At 53.5% G+C, this 22,283-nt stretch overlaps 1 protein-coding gene across 2 annotated transcripts in view; it reads left to right on the top strand.

Annotated features, from left to right (window-relative positions):
- Nucleotides 1-819: 819 nt before the first annotated feature.
- NPTN (neuroplastin) overlaps nucleotides 820-22,283 on the top strand; it is a 26,197-nt gene continuing 4,733 nt past the window's right edge. For both annotated transcript variants that reach the window (XM_063169397.1, XM_063169396.1), the window contains exons 1-5: nucleotides 820-1,420; nucleotides 6,727-6,895; nucleotides 9,737-9,831; nucleotides 16,373-16,506; nucleotides 17,319-17,592. In XM_063169397.1, the coding sequence (XP_063025467.1) occupies nucleotides 826-1,420; nucleotides 6,727-6,895; nucleotides 9,737-9,831; nucleotides 16,373-16,506; nucleotides 17,319-17,592 (1,267 nt within the window). In that variant the 5' untranslated portion in view covers nucleotides 820-825. The remainder of the gene's footprint in view (nucleotides 1,421-6,726; nucleotides 6,896-9,736; nucleotides 9,832-16,372; nucleotides 16,507-17,318; nucleotides 17,593-22,283) is intronic.

Here is a 22,283-nt window from a genome sequence, read left to right as displayed (position 1 = left end):
TGTCACTGCTGGTGCCATGGCTGTCCCCAGGCTGTGTCACTGCCAGTGCCCCGGGTGTCCCCAAGCCACTGTGGCTGTCCCCAAGTTGTGGGTGTCCCCAAGCTGTGCCACTGCCGGTGCTGTGGGTGTGTCACTGTCAGTCCCACGGGTGTCCCCCAGGCCATGGCACTGCTGGTGCCCTGGGTGTTCCCCAGCTGTGTCACTGCCGATGCTGTGGATCTGTTACTGCCAGTGCTGTGGGTGTCCCCAAGCCGTGTCACTGCTGGTGCTCTGGGTGTCCCCAAGCCGTGTGAGTGGTGATGCCCTGGGTATGTCATTGCCAATGCCATGGATGTCCCCCAGCCGTGTCACTGCCGATGCCGTGGGTGTCCCCAAGCTGCCTTGGGTGTCCCCCAGCCGTGTCACTGGTGATGTCCTGGGTGTGTCACTGCCAGTGCCCTGGCTGTCCCCAAGCTGTGTCACTGGTGATGCCCTGGGTATGTAATTGCCAATGCTATGGATGTCCCCCAGCCGTGTCACTGCCGATGCCCCGGGTGTCCCCAGCCGTGTCACTGCCGATGCCCTGGGTATGTCACTGCTGATGCCGTGGGTGTCCCCAAGCTGTGTCACTGGTGATGCCCTGGTTATGTCATTGCCAATGCTATGGATGTCCCCCAGCTGTGTCACTGCCGGTGCTGTGGGTGTCCCCAGGCTGCCTTGGGTGTCCCCAAGCTGTGTCACTGCCGATGCCCTGGGTGTGTCACTGCCGGTGCTGTGGGTGTCCCCAGGCTGCCCTGGGTGTCCCCAAGCTGTGTCACTGGTGATGCCCTGGGTATATAATTGCCAATGCTATGGATGTCCCCCAGCCGTGTCACTGCCGATGCCCTGGGTATGTCACTGCTGATGCTGTGGGTGTCCCCCAGCTGCCTTGGGTGTCCCCAGCCGTGTCACTGCCGATGCCCTGGGTGTCCCCAGCCGTGTCACTGCCGATGCCATGTCTCTAACTGTGTTTTCTGCCCCGCTGCTGTGTTGTGTGCGAGCTCTGTTGTTTTCTGCCGCTCTGTCACTGCGTTTCTGCTGCCCCTCCCTGCAGCCGGGTTTGTCAAGTCGCCCATGTCAGAAACTAAGCTCACGGGGGACGCCTTTGAACTGTACTGTGATGTGGTTGGGAACCCCACTCCAGAGATCCAGTGGTGGTATGCGGAAGTCAACCGGGCAGAGGCTTTCAAACAGCTGTGGGATGGCGCTCGGAAGCGCCGTGTCACCATTAACACTGCCTACGGGGCCAATGGGGTGAGTGTGCTGAGAGTAACCCGCCTTACCTTGGAAGACTCTGGGACTTACGAGTGCAGGGCCAGCAACGATCCCAGGAGGAATGACTTGAGGCAAAATCCCTCCATTACGTGGATTCGAGCCCAGGCTACTATAAGCGTCCTGCAGAGTGAGTCCGGCCCCCAGTAGTGGCACTGTAGTGTCTAGAGGCAGTCTGGTGACCCCGCCCCCGTGTCCCCACCCTCTGCCGCACCCTGTCCTGTCCTCCCGACGCGCGGGCTGCTCCTCCTCCTCCTCCTCCTGGCCTGTAGTGCTGACCCCGTGTGCCACCCGTGTCTCTTCTCCTTAGGACAGAGCACTTGGGAAAACCTCGGGATGTGTGCTAGAGCTCCCGTGTGACACCAGCCCGCTGTCGGATTGTGTTTGTCCCCTCCTCCCTTTAGTTTTGTAGGAGGTTTCCAGCCTCCCTGGCTTCTCCACCAGTGCCTTGCTCTTTGATTTATTTCCATGTTCTTTTCCCAGCTCTAACTGTTTTATTTTGATTTCTTCTGTTCTCTTGGAATTTCTGGGAATGCCTCCTCACCTGGTTTTGGTTACATATCTGCTTCTGGATAAATCCTTCCCTTTCAGTTCCACGTGACCTTTCGTGTTTGGATTTTTCTTGGTGTCTCTTTTCCTTCCTGGCCAGCAGCATGTTCCTAAGGAGTTCTCTGATGCAGCAGCACTGAGGAGGTGCAGCCATTCCTGATGCAGCCTGTGGGAGCAGGGGGAACATCCTGCCAGTGCTGAGCCCAAACCTGAGCTCAGTGACTCCATCCAGGGCAGCAGCAGAGCTCTGGGAGCAGAGGCTGTGCTTGGCCCAGAATTGCTTTTTGTTCTTGCTTGTGGCAAGGCTTCCCTGCCTTCACTCTGCTTTTTTGGGAGTTCATACAATCAGATTCTATAGGGAAGAATTTTGAGCCAGATGTAAAACTGGCATTTGCCTAAGGAAATGGCAGCTGAGTTTCAGGTGGAGGGAATTAAATCTGCAGTGTGCAGGTACAGGAGAACTTGTTTTGGGTGGTTTCTCAGTGCCCTCAGCTGACAGAAGAGCAGAGCAAAAGTGTGGTCTTGCTCCTGTGCTCTGTGCACAAATAACCCTTTAATGCCCTACCGCATACAAAACTCTATTTTGTATCTTGATTTTTTCATTTGGGTACCTTGAAAAATCCCCCCTAGAGCTGTCCCCAAAGCCTGGTGCTGCTGTGGGCACTGCTGGATCAGAGACCCCCCCTGTGGGAATGGAGCAGCCTTGGTGCACGTGGAGGAATGGCTGTGACCCAGAGCTGTGGGGTGGCTGCAGTGACAGCGGGTCCCTGAGCTGGAGCTGCTCAGCCCCAGCCCCCCCTGCCCCTCCCGTGTCCTTTGGGCTCCCAAAGGGCTGGAATGCTTGCATGGCCTCCAGCAGCCCCTCTGCCATGCTGGGAATGATCCTGGAAATGTGTCTGCTAGGGAGGGCTGGGTGCTGGAGAGAGCCCCAGGGCTCCAGAGTTGTAAATACAGATCCACCAAGAGGGAAGGAATGATGAGGAGGACTCCATCTTATCAGAAGGTTAATTTATTATTTTATTATACTATATTATATTAACGAATACAGAAAAGATAAAATGAAAACTCCTGACTCTTTCCAGAGTCCTGACACAGCTTGGCCAAAGAGTGAAAACAACTCCCAGCAGAATGCAATGGAACAATCACCTGTGGGTGAACAATCTCCAAACACATTCCATGAGCACAGCGCAGGAGAAGCAAATGAGATAAGAATTGCTTTCCTTGTCTCTGAGGCCTCTCTCTGCCTTTCAGGAGAAAAACCCTGGGAGAAGGGATCATGTTCAGAGAATATGAATGGCACACTCCAGAGCAGCTCTGGGGGATTTCCAATGCTGCTGGTGTGCAGAGCCAGCCTTTGGGAGCACAGGGCAGGGGCTTCCTTCCCCCAGGCCCCTGAGCTGCTGCAGGGACTGCACTTCAGCCTCTCCTGCCCTCCCAGGCTGTTCCAGCTGCTGCTGCTGGCTGGGAGCTGCCTCCTGAGTGCCTTGGGTGGGATCCCACTGCTCTGGGGCCCTGCTCTGTGGGATCACACTGCTCTGTGGGATCACACTGCTCTGGGGCCCTGCTCTGTGGGATCCCACTGCTCTGGGGCCCTGCTCTGTGGGATCACACTGGTTTGGGGCCCTGCTCTGTGGGATCACACTGCTCTGTGGGATCCCACTGCTCTGGGGCCCTGCTCTGTGGGATCCCATTGCTGCGGGGCCCTGCTCTGTGGGATCACACTGCTCTGTGGGATCCCACTGCTGTGGGGCCCTGCCCTGTGGGATCCCCCTGGTTTGGGGCCCTGCTCTATGGGATCACACTGGTTTGGGGCCCTGCCCTGTGGGATCACACTGGTTTGGGGCCCTGCTCTGTGGGATCACACTGCTCTGGGGCCCTGCCCTGTGGGATCACACTGCTCTGTGGGATCACACTGCTCTGTGGGATCCCACTGCTGTGGGGCCTGCTCTGTGGGATCACACTGCTGTGGGGCCCTGCTCTGTGGGATCACACTGCTCTGGGCCCTGCTCTGTGGGATCACACTGCTGTGGGGCCCTGCTCTGTGGGATCACACTGCTCTGGGCCCTGCTCTGTGGGATCACACTGGTTTGGGGCCCTGCTCTGTGGGATCCCACTGGTTTGGGGCTCTGCTGTGCAGGGCAATAAGGAATAAACCCTGAGTGCCTTCCCCTGTGCTGGGACAGCCGAGCTGCTCCTGCTGGGAGGAGGAGCCCGTGGACATGAGCTCCTGTCCGAGCCTGCTGGAGGAAGAGGAGGAAAACAGGGATGAAGCTCCCAAGGTGTCCCTGGAAGTGGAGCCCCTTCCCTGAGCCTGCCCAGGTGGCCTCAGCTGCTCCATTCAGTTTGTGTTGGAAATGGGAATCGTGTGGCTCAGTGGAGTTGGGGTTTGCAGCTGCTGCCCTGCTGTGACACCAAAGCCCCCCAGAGCTCTGTCCTGGCCTCTGCAGAGATCAGCTTGCTTCTGAAAATCTGGCACCCAGGAGCCACCATCTGCCTTCCACCTCCTTCTGCGTTTGGAACCAGAATTTCACTTGCTGGGTTTTTTTTTTTTTTAGTTGCTTTGCTTGGGTTTTAACTGTAAAAGCTGAGCTTACATAAAATGGGCACTTGAAGTGCTGTGTAAAAAGTGATTTTCTAGGTGAGCATCCTCCTTTGCTGCTGCTGTCCCAGTATTCCAGTTGCAGTTTGTCTCCTTCAATTAAATCAGGAGACTGATCCATCAATTTGCTTTTTTAATAACCAAATCAAAGTAACATAAATGCAGGTGAAGCTGGAAATGAGACTTTACAGCTGCCTTCAGTTGTGCTAAACTAAAACTGAAAAGGTTGCAGGTCAGTCACTGAGTTACTATTTCAGACACACTCCAAAAATATTCCCAGAGCTCTGTCAGTGTTTTTGTGGGAATGCAGATGAGCTTTTTGGGGGTGGAAAAGCACACAGGGCGGGCCAGGAATGGTGCATGATATGAGAATAACACAACAATTTTGGGCCCAAACAATCCTGGAAAGGATAAAATAACCAGTGTGGGAGAAATGAGGCAGAAACAGAGTGAAAATTGAATCACACAAACAGCAACTGCAGTGTTTCTGCAGTTAAAGAATGATTTAAAGAGCTGGATTTCCAAGAAGGGTATCCAGGACTGGAATGCTGCAGGTTGTCAGAGGATGGATATTTTTCCTCCCTGGACACTAATCTAAGGATTATATTAAAAATCCAAACACAAAAGGTGCCACAGGATTCAGGGATGTTCCTTCCCTGTGTGGAAAGCTGGGATGGTTCTGACACAAAATTGGGATTTTCTGTTCTCTCCTTGTGTTTCATAACCTGCATTCCAGAGGCTCCATGGATCATAAATTCATATCCCAAACTGTTGCCACAAGGCATGGCAGAGTTTCCAGAATCCAAATTCCTTGGATGACTTGCAGAAATCAGGGAGATGTCTGTGCTGCTTCCTCAGCCTCCTGCAGCCAGAGGGGAGGGAGGAAGGAGCAGCTGGAGCTGCACCTCTGGAATCAGCCAGGAATTCATCCCAGGCAGGGCACACAGCAGCATTTCCACACACAGAGCCTCTGGGCTGGCCTGCAGGCCAAGCTGACCCTAAAAACCTTTTTTTTTTTTTTTTTAAACTAACAGCAAGAATTGTGCCATTTTTAAACCTTCCCATCCTGTGCGAGGTGGTTTTTCACAGAATGGTTCAGACCCTGCAGCAGAAAGGTCTTTTTGCCAGGTTTGGGAAGCAATTTCTGTGGCTGAGAATGAGGCAGCTGTGTGTGCTGGGGAGCAGCAGCACCTGCAGGGGCTGAGGGCAGCGTGGGTCCCAAACAGCAGCACAGTGCCCTCACTGATTTTAGCCCTTCTGAAAGGCTGTGCCCTCAGGAATGGGAATTTGCTGTTGCCAGCTGGGGCTGTGCAGTGGAACAGCCCCAGAGCAGCCAGCAGAACTCCTGGGCTCTGCTCATGCACCGGGGCTGGTTTTGTTCTTTGTAAATGTTTGTGCTCAAGGTTACCTCAGACACAAAGCACTTGCAGTCTGATGTTAGCCTGCTGTGTATCCTCACATTTCGCTGGCAGATTTGGGTGCTGCTCTCAGCTGTTCTCCCTCAGCCTCTGCCTTCCCAGGGAAGTTGTGCCCTGTGGAATCTCCTGGCTGCACCTGGGGCCACAGCAGCCTTTGGGCAGGCAATATGCAGAATATTACTGAGAAGCCTAAATTTGAGTGCTGTTCATATAAAAATGGGTTTGTTTGAAACCTCAAGGAGAAGAATTGACAGAAACACCAGGTTGGAAGAGACCTTCAAGACCGTCGAGTCCAGCCCAGCCTCAACACCGGGTGCCACATCCAGGCTGTGTTAAACACATCCAGGGATGATGACTCCACCTCCTCCCTGGGCAGAACATTCCAGAAGTTTATCACTCTCTCTGTAAAAAACTTTTTCCTGGTATCCAGCCTAAATTTCCTCTGGTGCAGCTCGAGACTGCGTGCTGTGGTTCTGTCAGTGCTGCCTGGAGAGACCAACCCCAGCTGAGCACAGGCACCTTTAGGGGAGTGATAAGGTGGAAAAGTGATAAGAACCAAGTGCCAGCCAGCAAGAAACCTCTGGAGGAGTAACTGAAGCCTCACGTGCAGCGCCAGGAGTTGGTGTGGGAAGCAGGGAGTGTGTCCCTGGCGTCCCTGCAGTGTGGGATTCCCAGTGAACATTAACCCCTCCTGTCTCTCCCCAGCAGCGCCGCCGCCAGCTCCGAGCTCTGTGCTTTGGTTGTGCTTCCTCCGTGTGTCCCGCAGTGCCATCCCCCGTGTGGTGCCCTCCCCTCCCGCCCCCTGTGCCACCACGTAGAGTAGCTGGCACCGTCCCCAGGGCCGGCCCTGACGCTGTCCCTGCCTTGCAGAGCCGCGGATCAACGCCAGCGAGGACGTGGTGCTGCACGTGGCCGGCGTGGCCGTCACGCTGCAGTGCAACCTGACCAGCAGCCCCAGCCCCCTGGCTGCCAGCTACTGGGTGAAGAACGGAGAGGAGATCCCGGGCACCAGGAAAGCCTCCAACACCACCGAGTACAGGTGGGTGCTGGGCTGGGGACAGGGGCGCTCCTGCTGGGCACACCGTGGTGGCTCAGCCAGTTCAGAGCTCTTCCCCAGGGCTTATGGGTGGGTATTGTTTTGCGAAGAAAAGAAGAAACCTCACAACTTTATAAAAGTTGTAAAGCCCGGTATGTTTATTTACGACGCACGCCGGATGCAAGTCCCCCAACAAGGCATGCGAACCTCTGAAGACCTCGGGTCTTCTTTTATCCAAATACATATGCATACAGTTTCACAATAAGTTCATACATATTCATTCTGTGTGACATTTAGCACCAGTTCTTCTTTATCAAAGGAATTTCTAAGTCGGGGGCAAATCGACCTTGTGGTCTTTTCTGTTTTTCTTTCTCTGTCTCCTTGCTGTCTCCGCATGCGAGTTCTTCCTTCAGCTTTGGCCTCACAGACTTTTCACCTCTCTTAGACACTTCACCTAATTCAGAATGGATCTTTACTCTGTCTCAGTATGTTGATGCACATCCTCTCAGAACCCAAAATCCCAGCTGGAATGAGAAATGGGAATGGACAGGGATGGTGTTTGTGCCCTGGGGAGGGCAGGGATGGTGTTGCTGAGGTGTTGCTGAGGTGTGGGTGCTGGGCTGAGCCAGAGGACAGGGGCACTTCTGGTAGTCCCACAGTGGTGGCTCAGTCAAACTCTGTGAGTTCAGAGTTCTTCTCCAGGGTTCATGGATGGGTCTGTTGCTGCACATCCTCCCAGAGCCCAGAATCCCAGCTGGAATGAGATGAGAATGGGCTGGGAATGGTATTCCTGAGGTGTGGGTGGCCTGGGCTGAGCCAGAGGAGCTGGGCACACCTGGTGTTCTCACAGTGGTGGCTGAAGTAAAACTCTGTCAATTCAGAGCTCTTCTCCAGGGTTCATGGGTGGGTTTGCTGTTGCACATCATTCTGGAGCCTGAAATCCCAGCTGGAATGGGCTGGGATGCTGTTCCTGAGGTGTTCCTAGGTGTGGGTGGGGTGGTTTGGTCATGATTTGGTGGTTGTGGGATGATCCCAGCCCTTGGCTGGAGCTGGTGGATCCCGTGCAGCTCCCTCAGTGATGCCCTCAGAGTCTGTTCCCTCTGTGATTTTCCTGCCCTGTTTTTTGTTTCCATCCCTTCTCCCCCTTGATGCACAGCAAACCCAATTTCCAGCTCCATGCTAAGCCAGGCTGAAGAGTTCTTTAGGGACATTTTAACCCCTACTGACAACTTGGTTCCAGCTGTTTTCTGTCTGTAGAGGGGCCCTTTTCCCCCTGCTTCACTGAAACAGAATTAGGCTATATTAGGGGATATTTAATTGTAATTATGCTGATTAGGGGATGTTCAGGTTTCCATGGCCTTAGCAAAGCAGCCTCTCATCCACAGCATTTTGTAAGTTGGATGTTTGATCCTGATTAATGATTTGTCCTTTCATTTTCCCCTTTAGCTCACTTTGAATTACCTTGTTAATTTTGCAACTAAAAACCGAGTTTCATTTCCTTCCATAATTCCTTCCTGCCCCTCCTCAATGCAGTGTTCAGCCCTGGGCCTGAGCTGTGGGGGCTCTGCTTCCCTAAGTGGGAGTGGTGCTCAGGGTTCCTGGGAATTGCCCAGTATTGCCCAGCAAGGGCCAGGCTGAGGCTGTTCCAAGCCAGGCTGGATTTTTCCTTCCAAATTCCTCTGTAAAGGAGGATTTAGGCACTGCTGGGGAAGGCAGGAGTGAAGTGGGACAACACCACAGTCCCCTGTCCCCAGGGAATGGGGGGACTCCCAGCAGTCCCAGGCACAGCAGGAGAAATCCCAGGTTCCATTTGCAGAGCAGATCCTGAATTCCTGAGCACTCCTGGGCTGCTTTGCTGCTGCTGCAGTTCAGGCTCTCTCTGCTCTTTGGTTTTGCTTTGGTTACATTTTAAATCCAGGAATTCCAGGTTTTCTCAGTGAAAAGCAGCAGCAGCATAGCTGTGGTTAACAGAGGGTGTTTCCCTCCCCCATTTATTTATATTTTGTATTGGTTCATTATTTATTTCCCTTAAGCTCTCAGGTTCTTGTTTTTTCAGTCACTTTGTTTTGCTGTCAGATGTTTTTGGTGCTTGGAGTTCAGAGCTGGCTACTTTTATCATCCAGAAAACTCCAGAATTTAGAGATTCAACTGTTTCCATTAAAAATCCTGCAGTGGGGTGAACCTCTCCTAACCCTTCATCCAGCTCGGGGTGGCTGCTCCAGCTGCAGGGAGCTCCTGTGAGCCCTGAGCTGTGTCAGTTTGCAGCTCCTGAATGATTGATGGCAACCAGAGCTGGGGAGATCACAGAGCTCCCCCTTGTCCTTCCCCTCCTCGCTCTGGGCGTGGCTGCAGGTGCTCAGCGTGCTGCTGAGCTGCTCTGCCATTGCAGAGTTCCTTATCTGAAATTATTCACTTTGTAACTGGAGTTTGGGTGTGTAAATGCTGTCAGCACTCAGCCTGAAGTGAGCAGCTTTTTCCATGTGTCTCAGCAGTTTCCAGGGGTCATGAAATTATTTTATTGCAGGGTTTGTGTTCTTCTGCAGGGGCTCTTTTGCTTGATTGAAAAAGAATTCATAAAAAAAGGGAAGAATAATAAATACAATAATTATTGATAAATAAAACAATTAATAATAAATAAAAGATTTAATAATAAATAAAATAATTATTAAAAAGGAATCATTTTAATGGGAATAATTAATACAAATAAATCAATAAAAAAGGAGTCTTCTAGGGGCAGAAACTTGCCTTAATGTGTGCTGGGGAGGGTGGGCGTGCTCTGGTTGCACCCACAATTAGCGGGTGCAATTAAGGGGTGTTAATTAGCTGTGTGTGCTGTCCCTGCAGGATCCTGAAGGCCCGAGCAGAGGAGTCAGGGGAGTACCTGTGTGTGTTCGTGTTCTCCGGCTCGCCCGTGGCCAACGCCACCATCGAGGTCAGAGGTACTGCTGGGACCCTCACTGTCCCCTTGTCCCCTCCCCTGGCACTCCCTGCCTCCCTCAGCAGCCCCACAACACAGCAAAGGCCTCCTCACCGTGCCTGGCTTCATAGCAGAAATAATGATTTGTTGTCATGGATAAAAGCTCTGATTTCCAGGGAAAGGCTGGCACACATCCAGGGCAGGAGCTCAGAGATGGGAGCAGCCATGGGTTTGTGGGCACCTCCTGGAGTCTGAGATTAGGAATAAAAGCTGCACAATGGGCAAGGTTTGCCACAAGTGTGGCTGTAGGGAGCCACAGAGCAGTGCTGGTGTCAGGGAATTCCCAGGGAATTCCCACAGGGCTGCAGGAGGCTGAGGTTGGGAATTTGTGTGGAATTTGGCAGGCCCTGGATCCAGCTGAGGATCCATCAGTCTGTGGGAAAGGGAATTCACCCCCCTGAGGAGCTGGGCTGGGTGTTCAGGGTACACAGCTGGAGAGGTTCCATTTTCCTCCTTTTCCTTGTCTTGGGGATTTTTTATCCCATCCTGCCCTTTTGCTCTAATTGCTGAATCTCCTGATGTTAATTAAAATGTAAAGCTCCTCTTGGCTCCTCTGGGCTGCTTTAGGTGACAAACCACTCCTGGAGAGGGGAAATGCAACTTTGGGAGTGGAGCAAGAGCTCAGGCAGCTCTGATGGTCCCTGCAGGGCCCTTGGCATGTTTGCCACGGGGCTTGGCTGCTGCTGTGCCAGGCAGGGCCACCAGCAGAGCCTGGCAGGGAGCTGGGAGCTCACTCTGGGGGAGGAAATGGCAATTCCTGTGATTGAATGCAAGGAGAACTGATCCTACTCACTTCCCACAGGTAATTTACACCTAAATACCCTCCTGGGAAAGTGGGGACAGCAAATGGGGACTGCACTTGGAGCAGATGTGGGGACAGTGACTCCACCTGGGTGCCCATCACACCTGTGATCTCATATTTACCTGCATGGCTCCTGTTGGTGCTGGAGCAATTACACTCAGAGTTAATTGTAATTATGCTGATTGTAATTAGGGTGCAGTTCTCACTGCTGATGCACAGGGGAAGGAGGCTGCTGAATGCCAAAGTGCTCCAAAAATAGGGATTTTCTGACAGCTTGTGAACAGCTTCCCCAGAGCCTGTGGCAAGGCAGCCAGGGCATGCAGGGCCACTGCCATGGTGTGCTGTGCCTCCTGTCCCTGCCATGGCCCTGCAATGGCCCTGGAGCAGCCTGGCACACTGGGAAGTGTCCCTGCACATGGCAGGGGTGGCACTGGATGGGTTTTAGGTCCCTTCACCAAAACCATTCTGGGATTTTTTCCCAAAAAAATCCTTAGGGCAGAGGTGTGAGAGCAGTTGGGAATTCAGGGTTTAATGGAAGCATTTGGTGCCATTCCTGGGAATTCATTCCAAGCTGGACTCCCCCAGCCAGCTCTGCTGGACTTCTGGGGGGGCTTTGTTCCTGCTCAGCTCCCCAGAGCTGTGAGGGCAGCCCTGAGCTGCAAACCTGGGGCTGAGCAAGTGCTGGCTGTAAGGAAATGCTGGATTTGGGGAATGCAGCAAATGCTGGGTTTAGGGAATGCAGCAACTGCTGTATTCATGGAAATGCTGGGTTTAGGGAATGCAGCAAATGCTGGGTTTAGGGAAATGCTGGGTTTAGGGAATGCAGCAAATGCTGGATTTAGGGAAATGCTGGATTTAGGGAGTCAGCAAATGCTGGGTTTAGGGAATCCAGCAAATTCTGGATTTAGGGAATCCAGCAAATTCTGGGTTTAGGGAATGCAGCAAATGCTGGGTTTAGGGAAACACTGGGTTTAGGGAATCCAGGAAATGCTGGGTTTAGGGAAGCACTGGGTTTGGGGAATGCAGCAAATGCTGGGTGTAGGGAAATGCTGGGTTTAGTGAAATGCTGGACTTAGGGAATGCAGCAAATGCTGGGTGTAGGGAAAGAGCCCCTTGGAGCAGGGATCTCGTGTCTCCTTTTCCTTGGCACTGGAGCAGGCTGGGGGTGATTTTGGTGGGGTGGTTTTGCTGGAGCTGCCAGGCCAGGCCAGGGCACCCCTCCTGCCCCCTGGAAGGGGATCCTTGATTGCTGCATTTCCACCTGGGCCATCCCTGCAGTGCTGGTGGGCAGCTCTGGAGGCCTGAGCATGAAAAGAACCCCAGGCAATGCACTGCAGCCCTGGAGAGCTGTGCAGTGCCCCTGGTCCTCCAGGATCTTGGGAGCAGGGGAGAGGAAACAGCTGCTGGAAGGACCTTTGGAATTGCCCTTCCTGCCAGGCCTTTCTGCCCCTGCCTCATCAAGGGATTCCTCCTGCTCCCTTTGCACCTTCCTGTTCCTGGGGAACAGCCTGGGCCTCAGTTCCTGGCTGTCTCAGCAAACCTCTGCTGCAGCCTGGCTCCTCTCTACCAGGAATAAATTCAGTTGGGCACTCTCTGAGCCCACAAAAATCCTCTCACATTCCCCCTTCTCCTGGTGCCTTCAAGCTCCACAGGGAGACAGGGGTTGGAGTCATAACCAGAAAAAGAAACTTTCCAGAGCCCTGTTCAGGTCACCCCTCAGTGCAGGAATATTTTTAGGTGCTTTGCCCTTGCTTTAATTTTGTCTATTAATGAGAAACTTGAAGGGAACTGGGCCACGGTTTGGAGGTGTCACACATTTAAATTTCCCTCTCCTTTTCAGTGGTAAAGAGCTTGGAAGGGCTGAATGCCTCCTGTACATGAGGAGATGAATTTTCCTGGCTGTGTGACCCCCAAACCCTTCAGAAAGCTGCTGCACACTGAGTTCTGTGCTGTTGGGAGCCCCATGGTCACCCTGCCACAAACCCCTTTCCTCCTGTGTTTAGGTTTAAAACTATCAAAACTATGCTGGTTAGTATTCCTCTCATGTCAAGCATGCCTGAATGTCTATTTTTATTTTCCCTTTGTTTTATAGCAGTTAATTTAAATTAACTCTCCTTCCTATTGCTCTTTGTGAGGTGTTTCCAGCCCACCTTGAGGATTTTTCAGGAATCCAAAGCTCCCTTTGCCAGGGGCATTCTGCTGGTGCTGGTGATCAGCAGAGACAGAGCAGAGGGAGCTGAAATCCAAATCCTTCCCGCCTAAACTTGCCTCACCCTGATGAGCTGGAGCAGAGGCTGGATGGAGTTAAGGGGAATAAAGTGGAGATTTACTGAAGTGCCCCCAAAGGGCACACCCTGGCAGTGCCCAGATGGCTCCAAGATAGAAGCAAAGCAGGGCTTGTTCATGAGATCTCACATTTTTATAAGTTTCAGTCCATTTGCATGTAGGAGTTAACTGTCCAATTAACAGCTTCAAATGATGAAGTTTCATCCTCCTTGCTTGCTTGCCCACCCTCCTCTTTTCACATTGTTCATGCTTTGGGCCTGAAGTTTGAAGAGTCTCCAGTCCTTGAGTGTCCAGCTAGAACAGGATTGTTTTGTATCCACTGTCCTGTGAAAGATCCCAGGAACACTGAATATAAAGCTAAAGCTGCACACCAACACAGAACAGAAAAAATAAACCTAAGGAATCAACCCTGGGCTTTGGCTGGCACAGAGCAGGGTGGTGCAAGGAGCAGTCCTGGCTTGAAAAGCTTCCCAGGGAAGCTTTGCTAAAGCTGGGGCTGCAGGGGTGTGGGGCCAGCAGGGCACTGCTTCCTGCACTGTCTGGGACAGAAAATGCTGGTTGGTGTCTGCTGGTGGCACTGAAACCCAGCAGTGCACAGAGCCCCTGGTGCTCCAGGAATAGCCCTGGCCCAGCAGAGCCAGGGAGGAGCTGAGGTATTCTGGGCACTGCTGCTCTGCTGGCATCTCCCTGGGAGCACCCTGGGAGCACCCTGGGAGCTGGCCTCTCCTTCTGCAGTGTCATTGTGTCCCCCTGCAGCAGGAGTGGAGGTGTCCCAGAAAATGTTCCCTGTCCTTTCCTGTCCCTTCCCTCCCTGCCAGCAGCCTCACACAAACTGGGCCAGCTGGGACTGCTGTCCCTGTCCCCTTTTCCAGCTCAGCCCTGCTCAGGGTGGCACTGGAAGCCAGCAGCCTCGAGCTGCTGAGTGCCACTGCTGCTCCTCATGGGAATGTTGCCAGCTTGCAGCCCTGGTGGCATTCCAGCAGTGCCAGCTCTGGGATCGTGTCCTTGTCACCGCTGGGCTGGAGGAGATCCCTCCTTGGCCTCCTCCAGGAAGCAAAAGCCACAGGGGGCTCACCCAGCTCCTGCTTTAAGAAGGTCCCAGGCCCAGCAGGGAAGTGGTGGCACCTCTCAGTATGTCCCCAGGTGACAGTCCCCTCTGGAGCCCTCATTATTTGGGATAAATTCCATTTTCCAGGCTGGGGACAGGTGCTCTGCAGTGCCTGGGTCCTGCAGCAGCACAGCACTGCCAGCCCCAGGGCTGAGTGATTTCCTGCCCGGGGACATGAATTCAGCTCAGCAGCTCCATCTGCTCCAGGTGTTCTGCCCCTGGCAGGTGGGGAGTGCTCCTCCCAGCTTCCTCCAGCTCCTTTCTGTGCAAGACCAGGGGGTTGTTTGGATCTGGTGCCTTCGTGCAGGTCAGGTTTTATTTTATGTCTCTCAGGGGATTTTTATGTCTGATGTGGAAAGATGCATTTTGGGTGGTGGTGTTTGCAGGGGTGCCAGGATGAGGGGAGAGATGAGAATCTTGTCTCCATGTTTCAGAAGGCTGATTTATTATTTTATGATATATATTCTATTAAAAGAAAATGATGTATTAAAACTCTACTGAAAGAATAGAAGAAAGGATTTCATCAGAAAGTGAGCGAGGAAAAGGAATGATGATAAAATCTTGTGACTGACCAGAGAGTCTGAAACAGCTGAACTGTGATTGGCCATTAATTAAAAGCAACCACATGAGACCAATCAAAGATCCCCCTGTTGCATCCCACAGCAGCAGATAATCAATGTTTACATTTTGTTCCTGAGGCCTCTCAGCTTCTCAGGAGGAAAAATCCTGAGGAAAGGATTTTTCATAAAGGATGTCTGTGCCACATTTTGAGTGTCAGTTTTCTTAAATAAACCCCTTGGGTTTATTCTTGGCCTGTTCTTACCTATGATGGTGTAGTGGTTTTGGCATCATCTTGGAATTAAAGTGCTGGCATCTGGCTGGGCTTCATCCTCTGGTCAGGACTCCTGCAAAGGCCAGGAAGTGCTGGGCTGGAAATGCTGGCTTGGAAATGCTGGGCTGGAAATGCTGCTGGAATTCCCATGGGCACTTGGAGGATGCCTGGGGCCTCTCCTGTGTGCCTGCCCAGGTGAACACACACCAGCAGGAGCTGGAGCCCAGGCTTTCCTACAGCCCTGGGTTTGCTGTGCTTCACAATCTCATTTGGATAATGCTGCTACACTCCAAAAAGGATCTGAGGCACGGGATGCTCCCTGCACCCAAAGCCCTTTGACACAGCACAGTAGGAAGCAGAACAGCTTGCCAGGCATTTCCCAAAGATTGCTGCTGCAATTTTGGGGAGAGCAGGCTCAGCTGCTGTCTGCTGGCACGAGAGCTTTTGTTCCCTTTGAGAAATTCCCCTCATGATCTCAGCCTGCAGCTGGAATTGCTGGCTCTGTGTGCACCTGCAGGGAATGTGCTGGTGGAGCAGGGGAGTCTCCTGGAGGAAATTCCAGTCTCCTGGAGCAGCCAGGCTGGCCTGGGCTGGATTAACAGCTCAGAGCTGCCATCACACATCCAGCCACGTGTGCTGTAATTAGGAGCTGCAGCTTTAAAGGTGGGCCCTGCAGCCTGGGGCCATCTGCTGGGCCAGGGGTCAGCCCAGGCACTGCCCTGAGCCAGCCTAAGCTCAGGGGGGGCTTAGGGCTGCTCCGAGGGACACACAGGGGTTAGAGCTGTGCTGAGGGACACACAGGGGTTAGAGCTGCTCCCAGGGACACACAGGGGTTAGAGCTGCTCCCAGGGACACACAGGGGTTAGGGCTGTGCTGAGGGACACACAGGGGTTAGAGCTGCTCCCAGGGACACACAGGGGTTAGAGCTGTGCTGAGGGACACACACAGAGCACAGGGGACACACACAGGACACAGGGGTTAGAGCTGAGGGACACACAGAGCACAGGGTTGGGGCTGAGGGACACACACTGCACAGGGGTTAGGGCTATGCTGAGGGACACACACAGGGCACAGGGGTTAGAGCTGTGCTGAGGGACACAGGGCACAGGGGTTAGGGCTGAGGGACACCCACACAGCACACGGGTTAGGGCTGTGCTCAGGGACACACACAGGGCACAGGGGTTAGGGCTATGCTGAGGGACACACACAGAGCACAGGGTTAGGACTGCTCCCAGGGTCACACACAGGGCACAGGGGTTAGGGCTGTGGGACACACACAGAGCACAGGTTAGGGCTGCTCCTAGGCACACACACACACACACGCACACACACACACACACACACACACACACACACTTCATCCCTGACATCCCCTCGGGGTGGCAAAGCCCAGCTTCCAGGGAGCAGGAGGGATTTGTGTGCAGGTGAGTGAAAGAAGCCTGTTTGTACTTACAAGCTGCTCTGTTGTCTCGTAGCCGTTCCTGACATCACTGGGCACAAGAGGAGTGAGAACAAAAACGAGGGCCAGGAGGCCCTGATGTACTGCAAGTCCGTGGGCTTCCCCCATCCCGAGTGGGTGTGGCGCAAGAAGGTCAATGGCGTGTTTGAGGTGAGGAATGGGGCCAGGAACCCTGCTCAGACCCCGTGAGAGGGAGGAGAGCAGCACCCTGGGGCTGGGGATGGGCTGGTAAAGGAGCTTTGTGACTGCTCAGTGTGCAGTCCCTCCAAAGGGTGAGTGAACGTGGGTGTTTTTGACAGCAGTGAGGATGGATGGGTGAATATAAAATTGATTTTTATATATCAAGATCAATATATAAAAATATAAATATAAAATTGATAGTTTTATTATTGTGAAAAAAATTGCTCACTGCACTGCTGGGCAAATGTAAGAACTTACCCTGAAACCGTTTTCTGGAACTTGCTGCAAACTGCAAAACTAACTTAGAAATGTGATTTAAAACCACACTGGGTTATAAATTCCTCCAAGTTTTACTGGTTGAGCTCACAAGACTTAATATGAGGAGGTGGCAGCGATCCCTGTTAGAGCTTGGGTGATCTGTTTGTTCTGTGTAGCCAGTGATGTGGTGAGCAGGAAAATGTGACCAGCAGTGGGAATAGCAGAGAGGAGCTGGAATTTGCAACCCCTCCAGCCCAGCTGTTTCCTGTTGCTGCATGGGTTGGATGGATGGAGCCAAAATGTGAAGCACATACAGGATGGGATGAGTGTTCCCTGCTGAGTGTGAGCTGGAGGTGTTAAGGAGTGGCTCAGTGCTGGCAGTGATCAGAGCCCTGAGTGCAGGGTTCTGTTTGTGGTGTTCGGAGAGACAAACACCAGGCCTGGGCTCCTCCCTCAAATCTCCTGTTCCTGTGCCACAAAGACCTTAAAGCTGTCGCCATTTCCCACCCCTGTCCCTTTGCCAGGACATCAACAACTCCTCGGGCAGGTTCTTCATTTCCAACAAAGAGAACTACACCGAGCTGAGCATCACAAACCTGCAGATCAACGAGGACCCCGGCGAGTACCAGTGCAACGCCACCAACCAGGTGGGCTCCGTGTCGGTCACCACCATCCTGCGCGTGCGCAGCCACCTGGCCCCGCTGTGGCCCTTTCTAGGCATCCTGGCAGAGATCGTCATCCTGGTGGTCATCATCGTCATCTACGAGAAGCGGAAGCGGCCGGACGAAGTTCCCGACGGTAAGTGCGCCCCGCGCCGCCGCTGAGCCGCCCGGCCCCGCTGCTGCTGCTGCTGCTGCTGCTGGAGGAGGAGTGCAGGAAGGACCAGCAGCACAGCCCGCCCCGCTCCACGCTCCTGCCTTTCTCCTCTCCTCCCTCTCCGGACATGAAGCCCACAGGGTGCAAGGCCCAGGGCTGGATCTCAGGGGTCTCAGGGGGGTTGTGGATGTCTTTAAAGCTTTGTCGCATCTCTCTGTGTGTGCGCCCCAAGGAGCGGCACAGGGCAGAGCTGGCAGCACCCTCACCCTGGTGGCATTCCCTTCTCCCCGTGGATGGACACTGGGCGGGGGCTGTCAGGGGACATTACACTCAAACCAAGGAATCATTGCACTTCAAGGGATTGGGGCTGCAAAGGTGCTTCAGAACTAAAATGTGTGCAGGGTTCAGAAAGGGGGGGAGGGCTCTTACTCTGCTGTGTAGCTGAATCTGTAGTTAAGGAATGCTCTGGAACGTGTATCTATTGTAGCCACTGATTAGATTTTATAAAAATAGGGCTCATTATCAGGTTTGATGGTAGCAATAAGTAATTCATCTGTGTTTGGTACATATAACTAGTAGTAACTTCTATCTATGAGCTCCTGCACACCTTCCCCTGTGCACAGCTGGGGAAAGGGGCAGTGTGAGGCTGAGTATTTGCCAGACCCATGCTGAGAAACAGCCTTTAATGTGCTGCTAGCAGCTTACTCCAGTTTGTAGCAAGAAAACCTCTGCGAGGACTCCTTGGGAGAAGCAGCAGGAATGTCGTGGTGCTGCAGGAGCACAATGGAAGAACCATGGGGCAGGTGGAGGGCAGCATGCTGGAGTGATCCTCAGCACCATCCTGGGCTGGCCAAGCCCTTTTAGTGAGAGCTGTTACCCAGGGCAGCTGGGTGGGACTGTGGGGCTGCAGGGGCCCTCACAGGGCATGAAAATAGAGGTGTGGGACAGTGATGTGTGTGTGGGGTGGGCACAGCCACCCTCACAGCCTCCCACGGGATCCACAGCGAGGAGAGGAGCTCGTGGAACACAGCAAATGGAATAACGGGAGCAGGGCCGAGGCTTGGATCAGAACTGGCTGAGGTAGTGCATCCCCAGAGGAAACCAGCTTTGGTTGTAAGCCTTGAGTAGCACTTACTAACTGCTTACAGAGCATGTGTGGGGGCTGCTCTCAGGGTGGAGCTCCCAGTTGAACCATAGTGCATGTTCTGTGCATCACTAACAGCTTCCAGTGGCTCCAGGGCTTGTCCTGCCCTCAGTGTGGCCTCAGGGACCTCCACCAGCCCGGAAAACTTGGAACAGTCAATTTTCATTTTCCTCCTCCTCCATGTCAGTGATTACAGTTCCCCCTGTTCAGAATTTTCATTGGATGAAGTTTCACAAGGACCAAAACCAGGTCCTGGGAATTTGATACAAAAATATTCCCTGCCAACAGCCCCAAATGGACGGAATCCAACAGGAATTGGCTGTGGTGTGACCAGCTCACACTGGAGCTCACATTGGAGGTGAAGAGTTCCCTGCCTCTTTCCAAGGCAGTTTTCCTGGCTGGTGTGGCCACTCCCCAGGTACCCGAGGGATGCAGGCTCATCATCCCCCTGGAGCTGTCAGGGATGATGAGCCAAGGAGCTGAGGTCACTCCAGTGCTCACTGGGGCTGCTGTTGTGGAGGCAGAGCCCTGGGGAGTGACATGACACACCTCCGTGGGGGTCAGATGTTCTCCCTGTCCCCTTTCCTGGAGGAGAAATCCATGCTGTGTGTGACAGTCTGTAGCTGGGGATGAGGTTTGCCTGGCTGATGGACACAGCTGGCACCATGCCACCCTGAGTCCCACATTCCTTGGGTAGTTGTGCATTTTCCATCCTGGCACCGAAGCTTTCTGTGCTGCCGCAGTGGGGAATGCCCCAGGGGCAGGGCACGTACAAATGCACTCATGGGAAATCATCAGGAGCCTCCTGATTGCCACGTGGGGATGTTTGACTGGGGTTATCCTGAATTTTCTTATTTTCAAGACATGGTTACGAAATGCCAAAGTTAATGCTGGAATGCAGCGGCGCGCTCGGAGTTTGGGATTTCAGCTCCCCCTCCCAAATCCCACCTCCGCCCCCGCTGCTGCAGAGGGAGCTGTGGCTGAGCCAGCAGCTGAGGCCAAACACACAGCACTCCTGTTCCACAGCAGCTGGCACAGCCAGGAGCTCTGCTGCCTTTTCCAGCCCTGGTGTCAGTGGGAATTGCTCACCTCTAGGGATGTGCTCGTGGCAGAGCTCCACTGAGCTGGTGCTGCAACAACCACGGAGCTGGTGCTGCCCTTCCTGCTGGGATGGGAATGTTCTCCTTGGACATCCCCAAATTTAGACACTGGGATTGTTCCATCATCAGCACCAACACCCCCTCTTTCCAGGGTGGAATAACTCTGGAATGGCCTTCTGGAGTCCCCAGGTGTGTGTCAGCCTGTGTCCCACAGCAGGTGTGAGGGTGGGTGGCCCCACTGGATCTGTTGCACACCGTGCTGGGGGATGGCTCTGGCTGCAGATCTCTGTAAAGATCCCAAGGGCTGGGTGCAGGTGTTGGACCTGTGGTGTGTCCCCACTCTGCAGGTGCCACACGTCCACCTCAGGGTGTCTGCCACTGTCCCTCAGGAGTCCTCTGATGGCCTGGCCACCATCTGGCCTGCTGAGAGGAGTGCACAGAGAACTGGAAGTGTGGCTTACTCAGACCACTCCTAAGGATTGTTTTTAAAATTTGGAGAAAACCAGTGCTGCTAAACAAGGCCACTTCTGTGGAAAACCCACTTCCTCAGGGTGGAGGAAAAAAACCAAAGGGTTTTGGAGCAGAAGGGGCTGTTAATGAACTGCTGGAGCACACCTTGGCTCCTGGCTGGGGCAGTGCAGGATGAGCTGCTGGTTTTGCATTCTGCTGGGAGCTGCAGGTGCTCACGATGAGCTCTCACCTCATGCCGTGCCCAGGTGATACTTTAGGGCTGGCTCAGTTAAACCTGCGCAAATGACAATGTTTGGGGTGTGCTGGGTCTCTCAGGTGAGACCAGCCTGGTGCTGGGCACAGGTGCCCAGTTAGTCCTGAGGGACGTGACTGATGGGACAGAAGTGTTCTCTGGGTGAGAGGATCCCTCAGACCTCTGGAACTTTTTCCCCAGCGCCTGGAAATTCTGCCTGGCCAGCCCAAAGAAACAATTGAATGTTGTTTCCCTTTCCCTCAGATTTCCATGTTCTACAGGCTTCCCGTGCCCTGGCTCAGCGTGCCCGTGGGAGGCTGGGGAGGGTGATGGGCTCCTGGCTGCACTTGGAGCAGTTCAGTGTAAAGGTTCCCTCTGTTGGAGGCGCTGCCATGCTGGCAGAGCAGGGACACTCCTTTAACTTTGGCATTTCCTGACTGCAGGCCTCGGTTTTGCATGGACCTGGCTTTGTGTGTCCGTGAGCTGCTTGGTGTGCCTCAGGCCAGGGCTGCTCAGGAGCTCCTTGGCTGATGTTTCCTCCTTCTCAGGACTCTGATTTGGGACTTGATTCTTTGTCCTGCTGCTGGAGAGCTGGAAAAGGAACATTGCACCCATGAAATCCCTGTTCCCACCAAAGCAGTGGCATCAGGGGCTGCCTGGAGCAGGATTTGCTGTGGATATTCTCCCAGCACACCCAAATCCGTGCTGGAAGGAGGAAGGGAGGGCAGATGGCGCTTGAATTCCTGCATCTTCTCAGACTGAATTCCTGCATCCTCTCAGAACGTCAGTTCTGACCTGCCTTACACCTGGCAAGGCAGCGTCCAGCTCGCTCCCTGTTCCAGAGAGCAACCACAGGGGGTGGCACACCCACAGGGGGCTGGCCAGGGGCAGCTTCCATGGCTTTGGGGGTCAGAGCTGCATGAGCTGGCATGCCCTGGCACGTGGCTGCATGCCCAGGGGAGGAGGTGCCAGCAGGGAATGCCAGGGTGCTGCCCTGGGCAGGGAGAGAGGGGAATGGCTTTGTTCTCTGGAGTACAGCCTGAGCTGCTTGGTTTCCATAGCTCAGCCAGCACCAGCTGAGGGTAGCCTAGCAGAGTTCCTAAAGGAAGGGTTTTCTGCTGTTGTTGCATCCCATAGTCTAAAATCAGCACAGCCCCTGGCTTAAAGGGTGTTTCTGGGGTAAGTAGAAGGTAAAACCCCTTGGCTCCATTCCCCACAGGAATGGGAGTGGTTTGTACTTGGAAATCCATAGCCCTGGGGTGACTGGGTTATAACACGTCCCTCTTCCTTCTTCCCCTCTCATTCCTCAGCCTAATCCAAAGACTTCCCCTAAATGTGTTTCCTCTCCTGGCTCTGCAGAAGCTCCATCCCAATCCCCACATTCTTTCTAACCCTCTTTTGCTTTTCTCTTGACTTTCCCTGTTCCTGCTATTACTGTAAGTAATTGAAAGAACCAAACTGTTTTAACTGCAACCATTTACCTTTTGTAACCAGTGATTTTGGTGGGGCTTTTTTTCCCTTCTATGCACATCTTTCTCTCCTACACTTTAAATTTGTCAGGGTGAGGCAGGTACAGAGTGAGGCCATATCCATCAGCTGTTCCCAGCAGGATTGCTGTATCCCAGTGGGAATGGACACAGGACCCTGAGCTATCACAGGCTCTGGCTGCTCCTTCAGAGCTTTGAGCTGTTCCTGGGTCCCTGGCAGTGCCCAAGGCCAGGCTGGA

Source organism: Melospiza melodia, chromosome 15, assembly GCF_035770615.1.
Source record: "Melospiza melodia melodia isolate bMelMel2 chromosome 15, bMelMel2.pri, whole genome shotgun sequence".
Taxonomy (NCBI): Eukaryota; Metazoa; Chordata; class Aves; order Passeriformes; family Passerellidae; genus Melospiza; species Melospiza melodia.
The sequence above is the reverse complement of the archived record's forward strand: the minus strand, read 5'-3'. Positions and strand labels throughout refer to the sequence as shown.